At 39.9% G+C, this 17,297-nt stretch overlaps 1 protein-coding gene across 1 annotated transcript in view; it reads left to right on the top strand.

The window, feature by feature from the left end:
* PPIP5K2 (diphosphoinositol pentakisphosphate kinase 2) overlaps positions 1 to 17,297 on the top strand; it is a 466,186-nt gene that overhangs the window by 13,661 nt on the left and 435,228 nt on the right. Inside the window, 1 exon segment of the mRNA XM_053701522.1 lies at positions 16,140 to 16,475. Within this exon segment, the coding sequence (XP_053557497.1) occupies positions 16,329 to 16,475 (147 nt within the window). The 5' untranslated portion in view covers positions 16,140 to 16,328.

Raw genomic sequence — 17,297 nt, forward strand, 5'->3', positions numbered from 1 at the left:
AGTGTCATATTAATATTTTCTCCGGGGGAGATGTCCCGGATACCAGACAGCTAAGGCTACCCCCACCCACCTACAACCTCACCCCTGTTGTCTATCAGTGGTTTGGTTTTGGGCTCCTCAGAGCAACCACAATCTCTGGAAGCTTTTGTTTGCATGGTTTTGTGTTCCAAGCTTGTTTAGAGAAGAGCTGGTATATGACCTGGAAAACCCTCCTAGGCTGGCTGGGCTCCTGGAACTCCCGGTCGGCCGCCTCACAACAGACACCCGCCTAACTCCTCTAAGGCTGTCCAGGCTCCTGGAACTCCCGGTCGGCCGCCTCACAACAGACACCCGCCTAACTCCTCTCAGGCTGTCCGGGCTCCTGGAACTCCCGGTCGGCCACAGGACAGAAGGACACCCGCTAACTTTACCCCTGGTCGCTCCAGCAACCATGTGCCCCAGAGCTCCGCTCTTTTGGGGATTAGTATCTCCTAGAGAGTACAAGAGGTGGGGGAATTACCGGAGGGAAGCTGCTTTGGGAACTGGGGTTTTGGACACCCCTACCCCCATAACTTCATCGGGCTTTATCTCTGGTCCCCAATAACGAATCACGCCGATTTTTGGACCGCGGCATCTGGGGACCGAGATCTTTCAAATGACAAGAAGTGCCGCCGCTGCCCCGGGATCACCCCAAAACCGTCACCAATGTGTCCTGGGATTCTGTGGGAATGTGGTTGCTATGGAGGCGCAGTCTGGAGGGGCGGGAAAACTGTGGCATTGTCTCCCTGTTTTATCAAGATGTGTGTGCGTGTATAAAAGATGTGTGTTTGTCCCAATAAACTCAGTTCCTGTTTCACCTAAATTCTAGTATGTCTAGTTATTTGGGTGGGCTCCAGCTAAAATCACTTTCCTGGGTTACATAGCAGCCTGTTCCAGGCAGAGGAGGGACCCTCTGGCAGAGCTATTTAGTCTGGGTAGCCGGAGTCTGCCACAGGGTGGGACCCTGAATACTGGTGCTGTCGGGCATCAGGGGTGGCTACAGGCTGTGGTCACTTGCCAGCTACATAGCTGCAGTCGGCAGGGAGGAAGCAGGACCCGTTTGGTAGAGATACCCAGTCGGGGTAGCCGGGGTATCCGTCACAAAACCCAACTTTTTTTTAGAACATACAATTTTAACAACTTTCCAGAAATGCACTACTTGTTTCTAAATAAACACATGGTTGAGCCAATGACAATCGGTATATGTGTATATATGTGTATGTGTGTGTATATGTGTATATATATATATATATACAGCCACCAATCGGCAGCTAGAACCTAGGTTCTTTGCTGCTCCTGAGCTTTCTTAGATAAATCTTTCAGCAACGGATAACAAGAGAAAGAAGCAAATTAAATAATAAAAGTAAGTTGGAAAGTTGTTTAAAATTGTATGCTATGTCTAATTATGACTTTACTGTTCCTTTAAGACACTTTTTAAAATTTGCTTGTATTTGGTTGAAACTTCTGATTGGCTGAACTGCTCGCTAATGATTGTAGTAAAAAAGCAGAGAACAAAGGGTTGTTCAGTGGCCATTTGAAAGGTAGAATAAGCATTTCACAATTTGATTTGTAGATATGTAGTATTCAAGTGCGGAATAAGGTGGCTTCTCACGGTATACGGCTCTTTTTTTGGAGACTGATTTCTTTGTGTGAAACACATTAAGATCTGTGCTAATCTAGATCTTGGTGTGTGGCACTTTTACAAGGAGAAATTCACCTCCGAAAAAATCTGGACGCCGCACGTGGTGGCTACCTTTCACATTCGGATGCTAATGGAGTATCTAGTGATTTGGTAATATTTAGAGATGCAATAGATCTATTACAGCAAAGTTGTTTTTATGTCGACTGACCTTTTAAGAACAAGACTTATATTCTGCAGCAAAGAAGACTGAGCTAATAAACTGTTCTGATACTCGTAACTCACAATATAACCAGGCAGTGTGCTGCTCTGCGTCCCACATGGGGCCGCAATTAAAGTTAATTAAAAAACCAAATCTCATTTTTATTTAAAATCTTCTTCTTGCTTTTAATATTTAGAATGAATGTTAGAGATAAAGAGATCTGGAGAAATTATTTTATTTCACTTGGCAAGCATAGATCCTTTCCTTGAAAATAGAGCTTGAAAACCGATCAAAACAAACCACTCTTGGTTTACCCAATGTATGTACCTGACACTAGGATAGATAAAAACTGCTACTGATATGTTTACTCTAAAATCAAATACTTAAAAGGATAGGGAAGTCAACATTTAAATTTGGATGATTCAGACACTTCAATTCAGTTTTCTTTTTATCCTTTGTTGAAAAAGAATCTGTACATTTTCTGGGAGCTAGCTGGCGATTGGTGGCTACACACATTTGTCTCTTGCCATTGGCTCACTAGATATGTACAGCTAGCTCCCAGCAGTGCACTGCTGTTCCTTCACAAAGTATACCAAGAGAATGAAGCACATTTAATAGTAGAAGTCAATTGAAAAGTTATTAAGTTTATGCTCTATTTGAATTTTGAATGAAAAACAAATGGGTTTCCTATTAAAGGGACATTAACCCTTTGAGTGCTAAGCACTTTCCCACCTGAGTGCTGAGCTGATTTGAGGGATTTTTAACTATTTTTTCCTTTTTCTTTCAGATACAGACTTCTAAGCAGCATGTCCCCTTTCCCTATACTGTCCATTTTTTTTTCTTCAATAAAGTTGCGCGGTGATGTCATTGCGCGTGACGTCACCACGCAAAACGTGAAGCCCCGGCGATGCCTGTCACTATACAGGCCCGATTGCTGGGGTAAGAGCGGGTGGGAGCCCCCAGATCTCCCTCAAGGTGCGACAGTGCTAGCCACGGCTCTGAGCCGTCGTTGGCACCAGAGTGGGAAACCCTGTGACGGCTCAGAGCCGTCGTTAGCACTCAAGGGGTTAAAGACTATAAAACTGTTACTCTAGTAACTCATGTTTAACCCTTATGATTTGTTTCGTCCGACGGCCAGGACATTTAAGTTCTGGGCAACTGACAGGCAGTATTTTTTCTTTTAAAATAGCCCGATGGGCATACAGACACCTGACAGCACATAAGCGATTAACTCCAGAACCCTTAAACGACATTAGTACGCGGCAGCCTGGAACTTGGTGATCTGAGCGCTTGCTAGTGGTAAGATGACTTGTAGGGCACTTAACCCACCTGCTGCTCCCAGCTGCACCTAAAATTAAGCCCGGTGTGGCTGGTTTACTGCAACCTGCATGACAGGCTTCACTGTAAGTGCTAGGCAGACTCTGTTAGGTCTTAAGTTGTGTGGATGGAAAGCGAGGAATTGAGTATACAGCAGGAGGTATTTATAGATTTGATGTGAATGAAACCCAACTCCAAATAGAACGTTCATTCTGGATGACATATTTACCTGTGCAATAAGTAGGCTACATTCTGGCTTTTCAAATGAAGATAACAAGAGAACAAAGAAAATTGATAATAGGAGTAAATTAGAAAGTTGCTTAAAATTGCATTATCTGATTTATGAAAGAAACGAATGTGGGTTTAGTATCTCTTTTTAAATTTGTTTCTGTATTGTGGGAGGCAACCTAGGGGCTACTCCTCTCCCTGATGTTGTTCCATTTGCTTATAGGTCTTTTAACATAGTGATCAGCGGATAGCAACCTGGGCATGTGACCTCTCTTTTAAAAGTGGGTTAACTTGGCCCATTGCAGTGCTTATTTTGGGGTGCGGGGGGTCAATGTTAAAGCCCAAAGCACAGTAAAATGCACCACAGAGACAGATGATATTTCTGTGTCATCTGCTATCTAAAGCAAAAAGGGAAATCCCTGTTTTCATGTGAGGGGTATTGTGTGTCGTATGCTGTCTTTAGAGGATAGCTGTTCCTTTGGGGCCAAACACATCAAAAATACATTAAAAAATTAAGTTACACTCTCTAATGAAATGTATTCACAAAAAATATTGCACCAAAAAAAGTTAAAATGGCTCAAAGATATGAGATCTCAGGTGTTAGAAAAAAAGGTAGGCAAAGGTCTTTAACATTGAGATACAACATATACATGTCTAAAGATGGATATGTGTGTATATATATATATATATATATATATATGTACCAAAATACCATCGGCTATATGTAGAAATTTGTATTTATGAATAAATAGACCATATTATGTTATGTGAAGAACACTGGAATGTGAAATATTAATATTTTCATGTTGGGTTAGCGCAGATTAGAACATGAGATCGTTTTTGCCCAAGAGTGGGGAGTTAGGTTGTTAGTTTTTTTTTTTTTTTGTCTCTCCATTGACTTCTATTGGGGAATACATGAACGTGCACGCAATATTCTAACTTCGGATTCTTGCACTCGTTGAGTCGGTGCGAAAGCAAAAACAGTTTACTTTCAACTCATAATACGAATACAAAAATCGTACTCCTAGCGCAATTAACGCTCAAGCGTGAGCTTTAAATTGCACTCCACTTGTAAACTGGCCCTTAAATGGCCATTATAGTGAGAGAGAGAAAAAAAGACTGCAGGGGGTCCCTTAATTGTTTTTTGGGATCAACACAAGATTACTATGAGTGTGTGTGTGCACACGTTTGTATGAGTGATTCACTTTTCTTCTGTATTTTGCTTAATGTGATACAGGCACATTGTACCTCTTCAAATGTGTGGATGTTGTTCACCGCCACATTCCAGAGAGAGGCCTATATGGAGATAGACAAAGAGTCTGTTAGTGATTAGCAATGGCTACAAAGGTATAATTTACTTATTTTAGTTAATAATCACTTGTGTGGTATATTGATGAATAAAAAACAAAATAATTGTGTGACAAGGAGTTTAGTTTAAACTATCCTATAGTATAAAAGGCCAAGTGTGTTTGTCCGAAGCTGTCATGCGCAGTAGAGACAGCACGACTACCTGATCTGCTGCGGCACGGTGACAGTGGGTGGAAGTGGGTGTGGACGGGTGTGAGTGGACACGGCCGAGAGAGAGAATATAAAGATAGAGAGGGGGGGAGAGAGCAAAAGAGATGGGAAAGAGCTAAAGAGGGTAAGAGAGAGCTAAAGAGGGGGGAGAGAGCAAAAGAGTGTGTGTGGGGGGGGGGGAGAGAGCGCAAAAGAGAGGAGGGGAGAGAGCGCAAAAGGGGGGGAGCGCAAAAGGGGGGGAGAGCGCAAAAGTGAGGGGGTGGAGAGAGAGCGCAAAAGAGAGGGGGGAGAGAGAGCGCAAGAGAGTGAGGGGAGAGAGAGCAAGGGGTGGGACCAATGTACTGCAAAAAATGGCCCGTGTGAACGGGCTTTAGGACTAGTATTATAATAATAGGGGACTGCGGGTCTTGAAAAACTATCCAATGCAAAATGGGGTCCCAGGTGAAAAAATTCAGGAAGCTCTGTTTTAAAGTAATGGCGTTGTTATACAAGATTATTCACAAAGAGATGTTTGTCTTGCAATCACCCGTAGCATGTATATTTGCATGTATGTTACATTTGCCAATATATTAAAGGTTTCACAGACCTAACACCATCGTTTGATTGCTGCTATGATTAAATCTTCAATCCATTCATTTTCAAACGTGCATTTGTTGTTAACAAAAGGTTCTTTGTGTCAGAAACAAAATCCAGTCTCCATACAAAATTCCACACATTTAACTGTTGCAGCATGAACATTTTGTTAGAAAATAGCATTGCAATTTGTGAGGTTCTCATGTTTTGTTTTAAAGGAACATTGGTAAAGGGACATAAAATTAAAAAATGTAACTTTCATGATTCAGATAGCACATGATATTAAATTAGGATTATTATAGCCTTGGTGTATAAATAATCTAGATTTTAATAAAGACAGGAGGCGAATATTTTGCTTCAGGTCTTTACTGAAATCCAAACAGCAGCAAAGAAAACTGAACAGAAATTTGCATAAAAGTTGCAACAGTACAGCACACAGAGTATAACGGTTCCAACACATCATATCAACTTCCTCTTTTCTGCGATAAAGACACAGGAACAAATAACCAGAACCATCAACGATCACCGTCAAATAACAGCTGAAGAGAGAAACCATGGACATGAATTATCCAGATGATTAAACTGAAAGATAAAAGAGAAACATACAGATAACCACTATTCCCTATGATAATCATTCAATCATGCAGTAAACATAAAACAGAACAACCCTCCCTTTTTTTTTGTTAGTTTTTTTTAGGGAGGGGAGAAAAATGGAAAGGGAAAAAAATTTGCCTCGTGCCTTTAATAAAATCTAGATTATTTATACACCAAGGCTATAATAATCCTAATTTTACAGCAAGACATGAGGCTTCATATTTTGCATTTTTAATGCACAGAAGTAAGAACATTGGCTGCATGAGGAATAGGTTTAAAATAAAAATGGGAAAAAGTCGAACCCGAGGCCCAGTCTGCGGCTTTTAGAATATCTTGAAGTTGACTGCACGACAAAAGGACTCTGGAAGCTGCCGCCCCTCTGACCGAATGAGCCCTGAAAGACAAATTAATGCCAGCCGAAGACATGAGCCAACAAACCCATCTGGCCAGAATAGGAGAAGAAACAGGTTTAAACAGGGGATCATAAGAAATTAAAATCTGACCCTGCTGAGATGAGCGAGAAGGGGAGGTTCTACCCAAATATTCTTTAAGGCAAAGAACAACACAGATTAGGGTCCTCAGGGAAATAGGGATAGAATATGGACGACAAGGCGGTTTTGGTACACTGAGAGACTACAAAAGAGATACCCTCCGGAGAAAAGGTGAGACCCTCTAAGTCTAAAGCGTGAATGTCCGAGATCCTACGAAAGGAGGCGAGGCAGAGAAGCATGGCCAATATCGCGGACAGTTGTTTCAAGGAGAGAGACTCATTATTAGGCCAAGACCTGAGAATATTTAGGACCGAAGAAACGTTCCAAAATTGAGAATATCGAGGTAAAGGAGGACATTTCAAAAGAATGGCCTTTAAAATACAACACACCAACGGGTGTTTGCCCACCATAGTACCATCCAAAGGCAGAAGTCCTGCGAAAATAGCTGAACGAACAGCGTTTATCGAGCAATTAAGCTTTCCCCTGAGAGAAAAGTTCCGTCAAGAAATTCACAATTGGCTTAGGAGGGGCTGAAAAGGGATCAGCCTGCCTGCTATCGCACCAACAAACCTTTGATCCCCAGGCTGAAAAATTAAAATTTTTTAATGTTAATTAATTTCGCGCTCTCGCGCTCTCTCTCTCTCTCTCCCCCCCCCCCCCCATAGGACTGCACTCGCTGGGTTTTCACAAAATACTTTTTTATTAGGTAATGTGTCGGAGTTCACAGACCCCTTCCTCAGACCAGAACAAACATGCAACTGAACACAGTGACTTATAAACACATTAAGCCCCACCCACTACCAAATCAATTGTGAATTGCGCCAAAACTGGGGTTGTCATGGTGATAACCTCTATACCCCTCAGTGTGACCATACTACTAATCCAAAAAGTCATATAGGCCTCAAAGCTGTATAGATGGTGAAATAAATGCATAAGTCAATACATATGTCAATCAATAAAAAAACAAAAGTAAATATAGATATCTATGTGTCCCTATTCATACCTTAGTGTAATCATTAGATCAGAGGCATAAAAATATTAAATCATGTCATAATTGATGTAAGAAAAACAATCATATATAGCACATTGTCATATAAAGCAGTACATAACATTTAGTCACAAGGGTTATATAAATGTATCAAATCCTATCAGAACCACACTGCTCAATTGTCCCAACACATTATATTATGAATCCATTCTACAATATATGATATGCAGGCTCTTCAAAACCTAATAAAGGTGGTGTTTCTGCAGATTATTAAAGCCAGATCGTACTTGAAAGAAACATGTACATAGCAATCTCTTATCGATATCATCCAACCTACCTAATCAAATGTGTAGCATATCCAAAGTGCTGTTCAATTTATATGTCAGATCAGGCTCCAAATATTGTGTGGAGAGGAACGTATCGGACTAGCAAATCTAGCCCTTAGAATATATCAGGCGCCAAAAGAAACGGCTCCGGCGCCCGTAGTGCTCCTTAGCCTAGCGTATGGCTAATTAGCATATCCTGATGACGTACGCGTGTGTGTTAACGCGTCCTCATGGGAACATTGTTGCGAGCCAAAAAACAAATAGTGTGCGATCCTAACAGCCTTTTATCCATTACGCTAGCTAAGAGCAAAGATTCAAAGGGAGATCACATATAGACAACATCCTGTTACATGGGCATATGTTTTGAACATAGGTAGGCTAAGTATGGAACAGTTTATATATATATATATATATATATATCAATCCCCACGGTAGGTCATACATACTATACTCCATATAAAAGCCGGATTGTGCATACAGTGTGTACAATGTGTTTACGCCTAAGGCAAGCAGGGTGTGTATAAGGAAGAATTGTACCCTGCAATGTTAAAAACAATGTGATATCCACAGTCCTATAGGTATTGCTAGAAATGAAGAGGGATGCTTATATATTATTCTCTGTGATGGCTACAGTATATTTCTGCCATAGGATTAAAATACGTGTGATGACAATTTGGCAAAACAGAGAGTGATCCATATCGTGTATGTACATATAAATATATGACAGTAAAGCATAAGACCTTGTGCCTGGACCCCCACTTGTCCATACAGTGGAACCTCACAATATATCATTGGTTCACTGTTACAAATGGCAATCAAAGTTTAACCATGATGTCCTTAGCAAATCAATAAAGATGTGCTACCAATGTAATGTTATTATTTTTGATCCAGGAGGACCTGTGTCAATCCCCTCAAACAGTTCCTGTGTTAGGTTGTTATACATCCATCCAGTGTCCAATGTATGACCTTCAGACAGTTCCAGAGTATTCAAGGTACCCCATCGTTGCCCATATGCCACGTACTAATGTGACCTGCTTCCATCCGTGCGCAGACACCATATAGGCCCATAAAAGACTCTTAAGGAGGTCCCACCAAGTGTGTATCACACTAGGGCATATGAAACTCACTGATTAGTTAACCAACTAAAGTACTTCAAAGCAGGGCCAAAGCAGTGTGCAATACATGTACTCTGCTGGTCAATAGTCCAGCCCTTGTGTCCCACCATCGCGGGCGAATCGCACCAGGTGCTTCATCACAAGAGCGGAGTGATAAGTAGTCAATCTACCTTAGTATCAGAGGAAGCAGTGCCAGTCATTAGACATATTCAGGCCTTTGGGGTATAGGGTTCCAAGTCTATGAATCCATCTGGAGTAGGGTTCTAGCCCTGTCTCCACCACGTTTGAGGGCTGGAACATGGTCAGTTAGGATGAACCTTAAGTCAGTTACTCTATGTTTGGCCATAAGAAAATGTCTTGCCACAGGTTGGTCCGATACTCCTTTATCCAAGGCGCTCCTTATGGCTGATCTGTGATTAGCCATTCTTAGTCGTGCATTGTCCGTCGTTTTTCCTACATAAAATTGGCCACAGCAGCAGCTCAAAAGGTAGATCACATGAGTAGTTGTGAAGGTGATATAGTGTCTTATTGTGTACTTCTGAGTCGTATGTGGATGTCTGAAAACTTTACATGGGATCATTCCACTGCATGTTGTGCATCCCAGGCACCTGTAACAGCCCTTCTTCTTTGTTTTGTGCCATTGTTGTTTTATGTAGCATTGTTGTGGGTCTGTGGACATGAGTAGATCCCTTAGGCTCCTTCCTCGTCTATACCCCATAATGGGGGGATCCATATGTTCAAACGGTAAACTTGAGTCTGTCACTAGGATCTCCCATCTCTTTCTGATGTCCTGGGCCATCCTATCCTTCCCTTTATTGTAGGTGGTGGTGAAAATCATCCTTTCTTTTTTGGTCTGCTCCAGACGATTGGGCTGATTTCCCTCCTGTGTGGTCACCTCATCTATAACACCTTGTATAAGTTCTATTTTATATCCTCTTTGTAGGAACTTTTCAGTCATCATTTGTAGTTGTGTTTCACGATTGCTGGTTTCCGTGTTATTCCTTAATACTCGGATCATCTGTGACTTTATGATCGCCTTTCTGGTGTGTGGAGGATGGTTGTGGATGACCAATATCGCGAGGAAATACTTCGCCAACTCGATGATCATCAGACTTATAAAAAAACTTACCCGAGATCCAACTAACGTTTTTAAAAGGAATATTGATATTGTATTATCTGAAGCACGACAGCTGAACTGGATGAGCATGGATGAATATAATTTCCTCAACATTGTGTACCCTATCCATCCAATTTTGTATACTCTACCCAAGATACATAAGGACCAAAAAAAAACCCCAGGGAGGCCAATCATGTCAGTTAGGGGGTCCCTGCTACAACCCCTAGCAATATTTGTTGACGCCCTCCTACAGCCACTAGTGAGATCAATGGACTCTTACATTAGGGACTCAGGTGACCTCATCACCATACTAAACACCATGGATAATATTGGCAACAATAACCTTTTGCTCACCATGGATGTGAGAAGTCTGTACACGGTCATCCCCCACACTGATGGACTTAAGGTGGTTACACTAGCCTTGACACGGTTCCCATATGTGGGACCTCCGATCTCCCTGATTCTTGATCTACTGGAAAAATGTTTAACCCTAAATTACTTTCGGTTTGAAAGTACATTTTACCAACAACTCATGGGGACAGCAATGGGGTCAAATATGGCCCCATCATATGCTAACTTGTACATGGAACACTACAAGCATGATATCATAGACGTGTACAATATTGATACAGAAAAGGTACATTGACGATGTTGTTTTAATATGGCAGGGCACAGAGGACTCCTTGAAGGATTGGGTAATACGACTAAACGCACTTGGGACCCAATCAAATTTGAGTTGAAGTATGATCTGAATAGCATTGACTTCCTGGACCTTAGAATTTACAAGAAACAAGGCACACTATTCACGACTCTCTCTATACCAAACCTACGGACTGGAATTCTATACTTGAAGCATCCAGCAACCATCCTCCACACACCAGAAAGGCGATCATAAAGTCACAGATGATCCGAGTATTAAGAAATAACACGGAAACCAGCAATCTTGAAACACAACTACAAATGATGACTGAAAAGTTCCTACAAAGAGGATATAAAATGGAACTTATACAAGGTGTTATAGATGAGGTGACCACCCAGGAGGGAAATCAGCCCAACCGTCTGGAGCAGACCAAAAAAGAGGATGAGTTTCACCACCACCTACAATAAAGGGAAGGATAGGATGGCCCAGGACATCGGAAAGAGATGGGAGATCCTAGCGACAGACTCAAGTTTACCGTTTGAACATATGGATCCCCCCATTATGGGGTATAGACGAGGAAGGAGCCTAAGGGATCTACTCATGTCCACAGACCCACAACAATGCTATATAAAACAACAATGGCACAAAACAAAGAAGAAGGGCTGTTACAGGTGCCTGGGATGCACAACATGCAGTGGAATGATTCCATGTAAAGTTTTCAGACGTCCACATACGATTCAGAAGTACACAATAAGACACTATATCACCTGCACAACTACTCATGTGATCTACCTGTTGAGCTGCTGCTGTGGCCAATTTTATGTAGGAAAAACGACGGACAATGCACGACTAAGGATGGCTAATCACAGATCAGATAAGGAGCGCCTTGGATAAAGGAGTATCGGACCAACCTGTGGCAAGACATTTTCTTATGGCCAAACCTAGAGTAACTGACTTAAGGTTCATCCTAATTGACCATGTTCCTGCCCTCAAACGTGGTGGAGACAGGGATAGAACCCTACTCAAGATGGAGTCTAGATGGATTCATAGACTTGGTACCCTATACCCCAAAGGCCTGAATATGTCTGACTGGCACTGCTTCCTCTGATACTAAGGTAGATTGACTACTTATCACTCCGCTCTTGTGATGAAGCACCTGGTGCGATTCACCCGCGATAGTGGGACACAAGTAAGGGATGGACTATTGATCAGCGGAGTAAATGTATTGCACACTGCTTTTGGCCCTGCTTTGACGTACTTTAGTTGGTTAACTAATCAGTGAGTTTCATATGCCCTAGTGTGATACACACTTGGTGGGACCTCCTTAAGAGTCTTTTATGGGCCTATATGGTGTCTGCGCACGGATGGAAGCAGTTCACAATAGTACGTGGCATATGGGTAACGATGGGGTACCTTGAATACTCTGGAACTGTCTGAAGGTCATACTTTGGACACTGGATGGATGTATAACAACCTAACAGGAACTGTTTGAGGGGATTGACACAGGTCCTCCTGGATCAAAAATAATAACATTACATTGGTAGCACATCTTTATTGATTTGCTAAGGACATCATGGTTAAACTTTGATTGCCATTTGTAACAGTGAACCAATTTATATATTTTGAGGTTCCACTGTATGGACAAGTGGGGGTCCAGGCACAAGGTCTTATGCTTTACTGTCATATATTTATATGTACATACACGATAAGGATCACTCTCTGTTTTGCCTAATTGTCATCACACGTACTTTAATCCTATGGCAGAAATATACTGTAGCCATCACAGAGAATAATATATAAGCATCCCTCTTCATTTCTAGCAATACCTATAGGACTGTGGATATCACATTGTTTTTAACATTGCAGGGTACAATTCTTCCTTATACACACCCTGCTTGCCTTAGGCATAAACACATTGTACACACTGTATGCACAATCCGGCTTTTATATGGAGTATAGTATGTATGACCCACCGTATATATATCTGTTCCATATATATCTGTTCCATACTTAGCCTACCTATGTTCAAACATATGCCCATGTAACAGAATGTTGTCTATATGTGATCTCCCTTTGAATCTTTGCTTTTAGCTAGCGTAATGGATAAAAGGCTGTTAGGATCGCACACTATTTGTTTTTTGGCTCGCAACAATGTTCCCATGAGGACGCGTGAACACACACGCGTACGTCATCAGGATATGCTAATTAGCCATGCGCTAGGCTAAGGAGCACTACGGGCGCCGGAGCTGTTTCTTTTGACGCCTGATATATTCTAAGGGCTAGATTTGCTAGTCCGATACGTTCCTCTCCACACAATATTTGGAGCCTGATCTGACATATAAATTGAACAGCACTTTGGATATGCTACACATTTGATTAGGTAGGTTGGATGATATTGATAAGAGATTGCTATGTACATGTTTCTTTCAAGTACGATCTGGCTTTAATAATCTGCAGAAACACCACCTTTATTAGGTTTTGAAGAGCTTGCATATCATATATTGTAGAATGGATTCATAATATAATGCGTTGGGACAATTGAGCAGTGTGGTTCTGATAGGATTTGATAGTCACTGTGTTCAGTTGCATGTTTGTTCTGGTCTGAGGAAGGGGTCTGTGAACTCCGAAACGTTACCTAATAAATAAGTATTTTGTGAAAACCCAGCGAGTGCAGTCCTATGTTGAAGATTACTATGAATATTATTGATCTTGCACCCTGGTTGGCGACTGTATGACATTGTGAGTGCAGATACACATGGAGGATATATATATATATATATATCTATATATATCTATATATATATCTATATCTATCTATCTATATATATATATATATATATCTCTAACAAAAATTATTTCCCCCCAAAGTACAGATTAAATAACATTTATGTTTATTTGCCCACTCGACCATAATGCAGGCAACCCTATTGACCTATACACTTATTCGGTAAAATTCCCCTCCAGGGCTGTTACCAGAAGCAGCTCGCTCAGCCGACCGGCATACAAGCTGGTCAGAGGAGCGTCTGCCTAGGCCCCAATGTAAAGACGCGCGAGACTCGGAGGTGGGAGGGGCGGTCCTTCCTGAGACCGTGAGTCAGCTGAAAATAGTGATGAGATCGGTAAAACTACAGCCGTCCGATCACTGCAGGAAGGACGCCACTGCCACCAATGAGATTCATACAATACCACTTAGAACAGGTAGAAAAGAAATAAAGATATACAAGGAAAAAGAAAGTAAGGTTCAGATTAAACGAATTATGCTACAAAAATAACGGAATATAAACAGAATTAGATTACCAATAACGGTAACTAAATATAAAGCATAAGTAGCTAAGTGTAATCAGGAATAAACTAAATAAACCAATATAATATAGATAATATACCAATGTAATTAGAGAGATATATAGGAGAAAAAAATTATACGTGACCTGCTGTCTGGGCGCAGCAAAGGAAAGAGGAAGTTAATATGATGTGTTGAGACTGTTATACTCTATCTCTGTGCTGATTGGTGCTGTACTGTTGCAACTTTTATGCAAATTTCTGTTCAATTTTCTATGCTGCTGTTTGGATTTCAGTAAAGATTTGATGCAAAATATGAAGCCTCCTGTCTTGCTGTAAAATTAAGATACATTTTAATGTACTTTTATTATAAAATTGCATAATTAACTAATAAACAAGTGCACAATAAAAAAAAGAAAATGCAATTACACTTACTCTGAATTTCAAATAAGCAGAAGATTATTTTCTGGCAAATTTTATTTTTTCCACGTTTGCCTGCCCCTTGTATCATGGGACAGACATCAGCCAATCACAGACTAGTATACGTATAACTGTGAATTTGTGCACATGCTCAGTAGAAGCTGGTGCCTCTGAGTGTGAATATAAAAAACTGTGCAAAATTCAATAATGAAGGTCAATTGGTAAGTCTCTTTAAACTGTGTGCTCTATCTGAATCATTAATGTTTAATTTTGACTTTATCGTTCCCAAAAGCAGCCATATTTAGTTGAGAATGTGTACTTTTGCAGTGCTACTTAGGTTTTCTTCCTAAAAAGCACAGTTCATCCCTGAAAAAAATACAAGGCAGTACCCCTCAAAACTAGACATGACATCTACGGATGGGTGAATGATTCAAAACATTAAACATTTTAAAAATGTTTGTAATATTCGTTAAATTCAAATTTCAAATGTTCATATAAACATTCTAACATTCTTTTATACAAAATATTTTCGCATTTTAAAGAACATTCAAAAATATTTTGTTCGAATAATTCAAATGTTTAGTTTTATGTATTTTACATCAAATTCAAAAATATTACTAATATTCGATTTTAAATTCGTTTTATGCAAATCAAATTTTTAATCTATTTCGAAATAATAGTCCTTTGCTAAATATTTTCAGATATGGCTCATTTGTAAAACAAAAGTAGCCTCATTATGGGCCTTATTCTACAAATGTTTGCACCATGGAGTAATATGATCACATTTCCCTTGCATGTGCCGACCATACACAATATTATTTATGAAGACCGTTGAACCTGGAACTCTCTCTCATAGCAAGAAGTGAAGCTTTCTGGATTGCAGAATCTAGATGGGCAGAGTAAATTTTAAAGGAGCACATGGTACTGATAACTTTTTTTTTTTTTTTTTAGTAAATACAAATCAAAGTAAATACAAATCAAATTGTGCCATTTTGCAGCTTATTTTACCTTGCATTAAAGGTGACATAAACCAAGTTGGGATAGAAACAAAATATAATATGTACTTTAATTACTTTTTGCAAATTTATATTGCAGTGCCTTAATATTAACCCTTTTTTTTTAAGTTTCCGAATTGTACAGCTCTAACTCCCCTCACACATTTCCTTCTCTGGCTGTATCTATATTTACTGTTGCTTTGGTAGAATGCAAAAGTGCACAGTGATTATCTGCAAGAGCATGCCTAGAAGCTGTCAACTCAGTTGAAATACAATGCCTGTGTCTAAACACTGATAAGGGGTTGGGAGCAGATTACTCCAGACAGCATGACTATGTAATTAATTTTGCTTGTTTTTGAAAATTAAATTAAAATACTTGCCAGCAATTTTTAAACAATTTTTTATGCAAACAATTTTTTACTTAATTAGCCCTTTTAGGATATGCACAGATCTCAACATGTTGTATGACATTTTAAACAAATCAGTGCAGTAATCACATTACATATTTGGAGACAAACTTAGTTTGCATTTGGTGAAATAAAAGAGCAAGATATGCAGGAGTAACATGTGACATTAAATGCTCATATAAACCTGTTCAATTATTTGTAAAAAAATTAGATGATGTATTTGCTTTTTACATTGCTGCAATTCTAATTTGTATTTCTGTTTTTTCTTTTAGAGCTGAGATACTGCAGTTAAGCTAACTTCAAATAGAAAAGCATTAATTTGCAAGAGATGAAGTCTGGAAATGAGGCTCCTGCGTTATCATACTTTCAAGAGGCTTGTCTACAAGGATATTTTTTCTCTCTGTGAAAAATATCTGCCCTGATGAAACCAGTATCGTGTAGCTTTTAAGGGAAACAGTACTATGTCTGTTAGTGCAACAGAGGGGGACATTCCCAGATTTTTTGTGGGTTGTGAGGAAGCCGATGATGTCTTAGAACAAAATAAAGCTGAAAACTTGAATAGGCTCTACGAAACTATTGATGATGATGAGGATGATGAATATGATTCTGTAAGTATAAACAATATTAATTCTATAGGTCCATCATTTTAAGTGCATTTATGTGAATAGGCTTATTAATATTTACTGTATTTTACTTTCTGTATTTGGGCTTTGTTAACCCCTTCACACTACCGGGACTTTCAGAGAAGAACTTGCCCAAAATACCGGAGAACTTTTAGCATTTTTGCTATCACTCCATTTAAACAGAAATAGATCCTTGTTTTTTTTTTTTTTTTTTTTTTTTGTGTTATTTACCTGTAAAAACTATATATTTAAGTAGACAACCCAATGTATTGATCTAGGCCCATTTTGGTATTTTTCATGCCACCATTTCACTGCCAAATGCGATTAAATAATAAAAAAAAAAGTTAACTTTTTCACAAACTTTGGGTTTCTCACTGAAATGTTTTACGTACTGCTTGAGTAATAGTGGCGCAAATGGTTGTACAAGCTTATCTGGGATCCCCTTTGTTCAGAAATATCAGTCATACATGGCTTTACCATTACTTTTTGGTAATTAAAATGCTGCTAATTGTAGCTGTGCACCACACTTCTATTATTACCGTCAGTGAAGGGGTTAATCAGGTAGCTTGTAAGGTTAATTTTATCTTTAGTGTAGAAATTACCCTCCCACCTGACACTTCCCACCCCCTGATCTCTCCCAAACAGCTATTTTCCCTTCCTCACCCCCCACTGGTCATCACCATCTTAGGTAATGGCAGATAGTAGTCTGCCAATATGAAGTTTTAAAGCTATTTTTTTTTATTTTCTGCAGTGTAGGATCCCTACCAAACAACTCTCTAACCCTCCACCCCTCTAACTAATGTCAGC

Source organism: Bombina bombina, chromosome 2 (assembly GCF_027579735.1).
Source record: "Bombina bombina isolate aBomBom1 chromosome 2, aBomBom1.pri, whole genome shotgun sequence".
Lineage (NCBI taxonomy): Eukaryota > Metazoa > Chordata > Amphibia > Anura > Bombinatoridae > Bombina > Bombina bombina.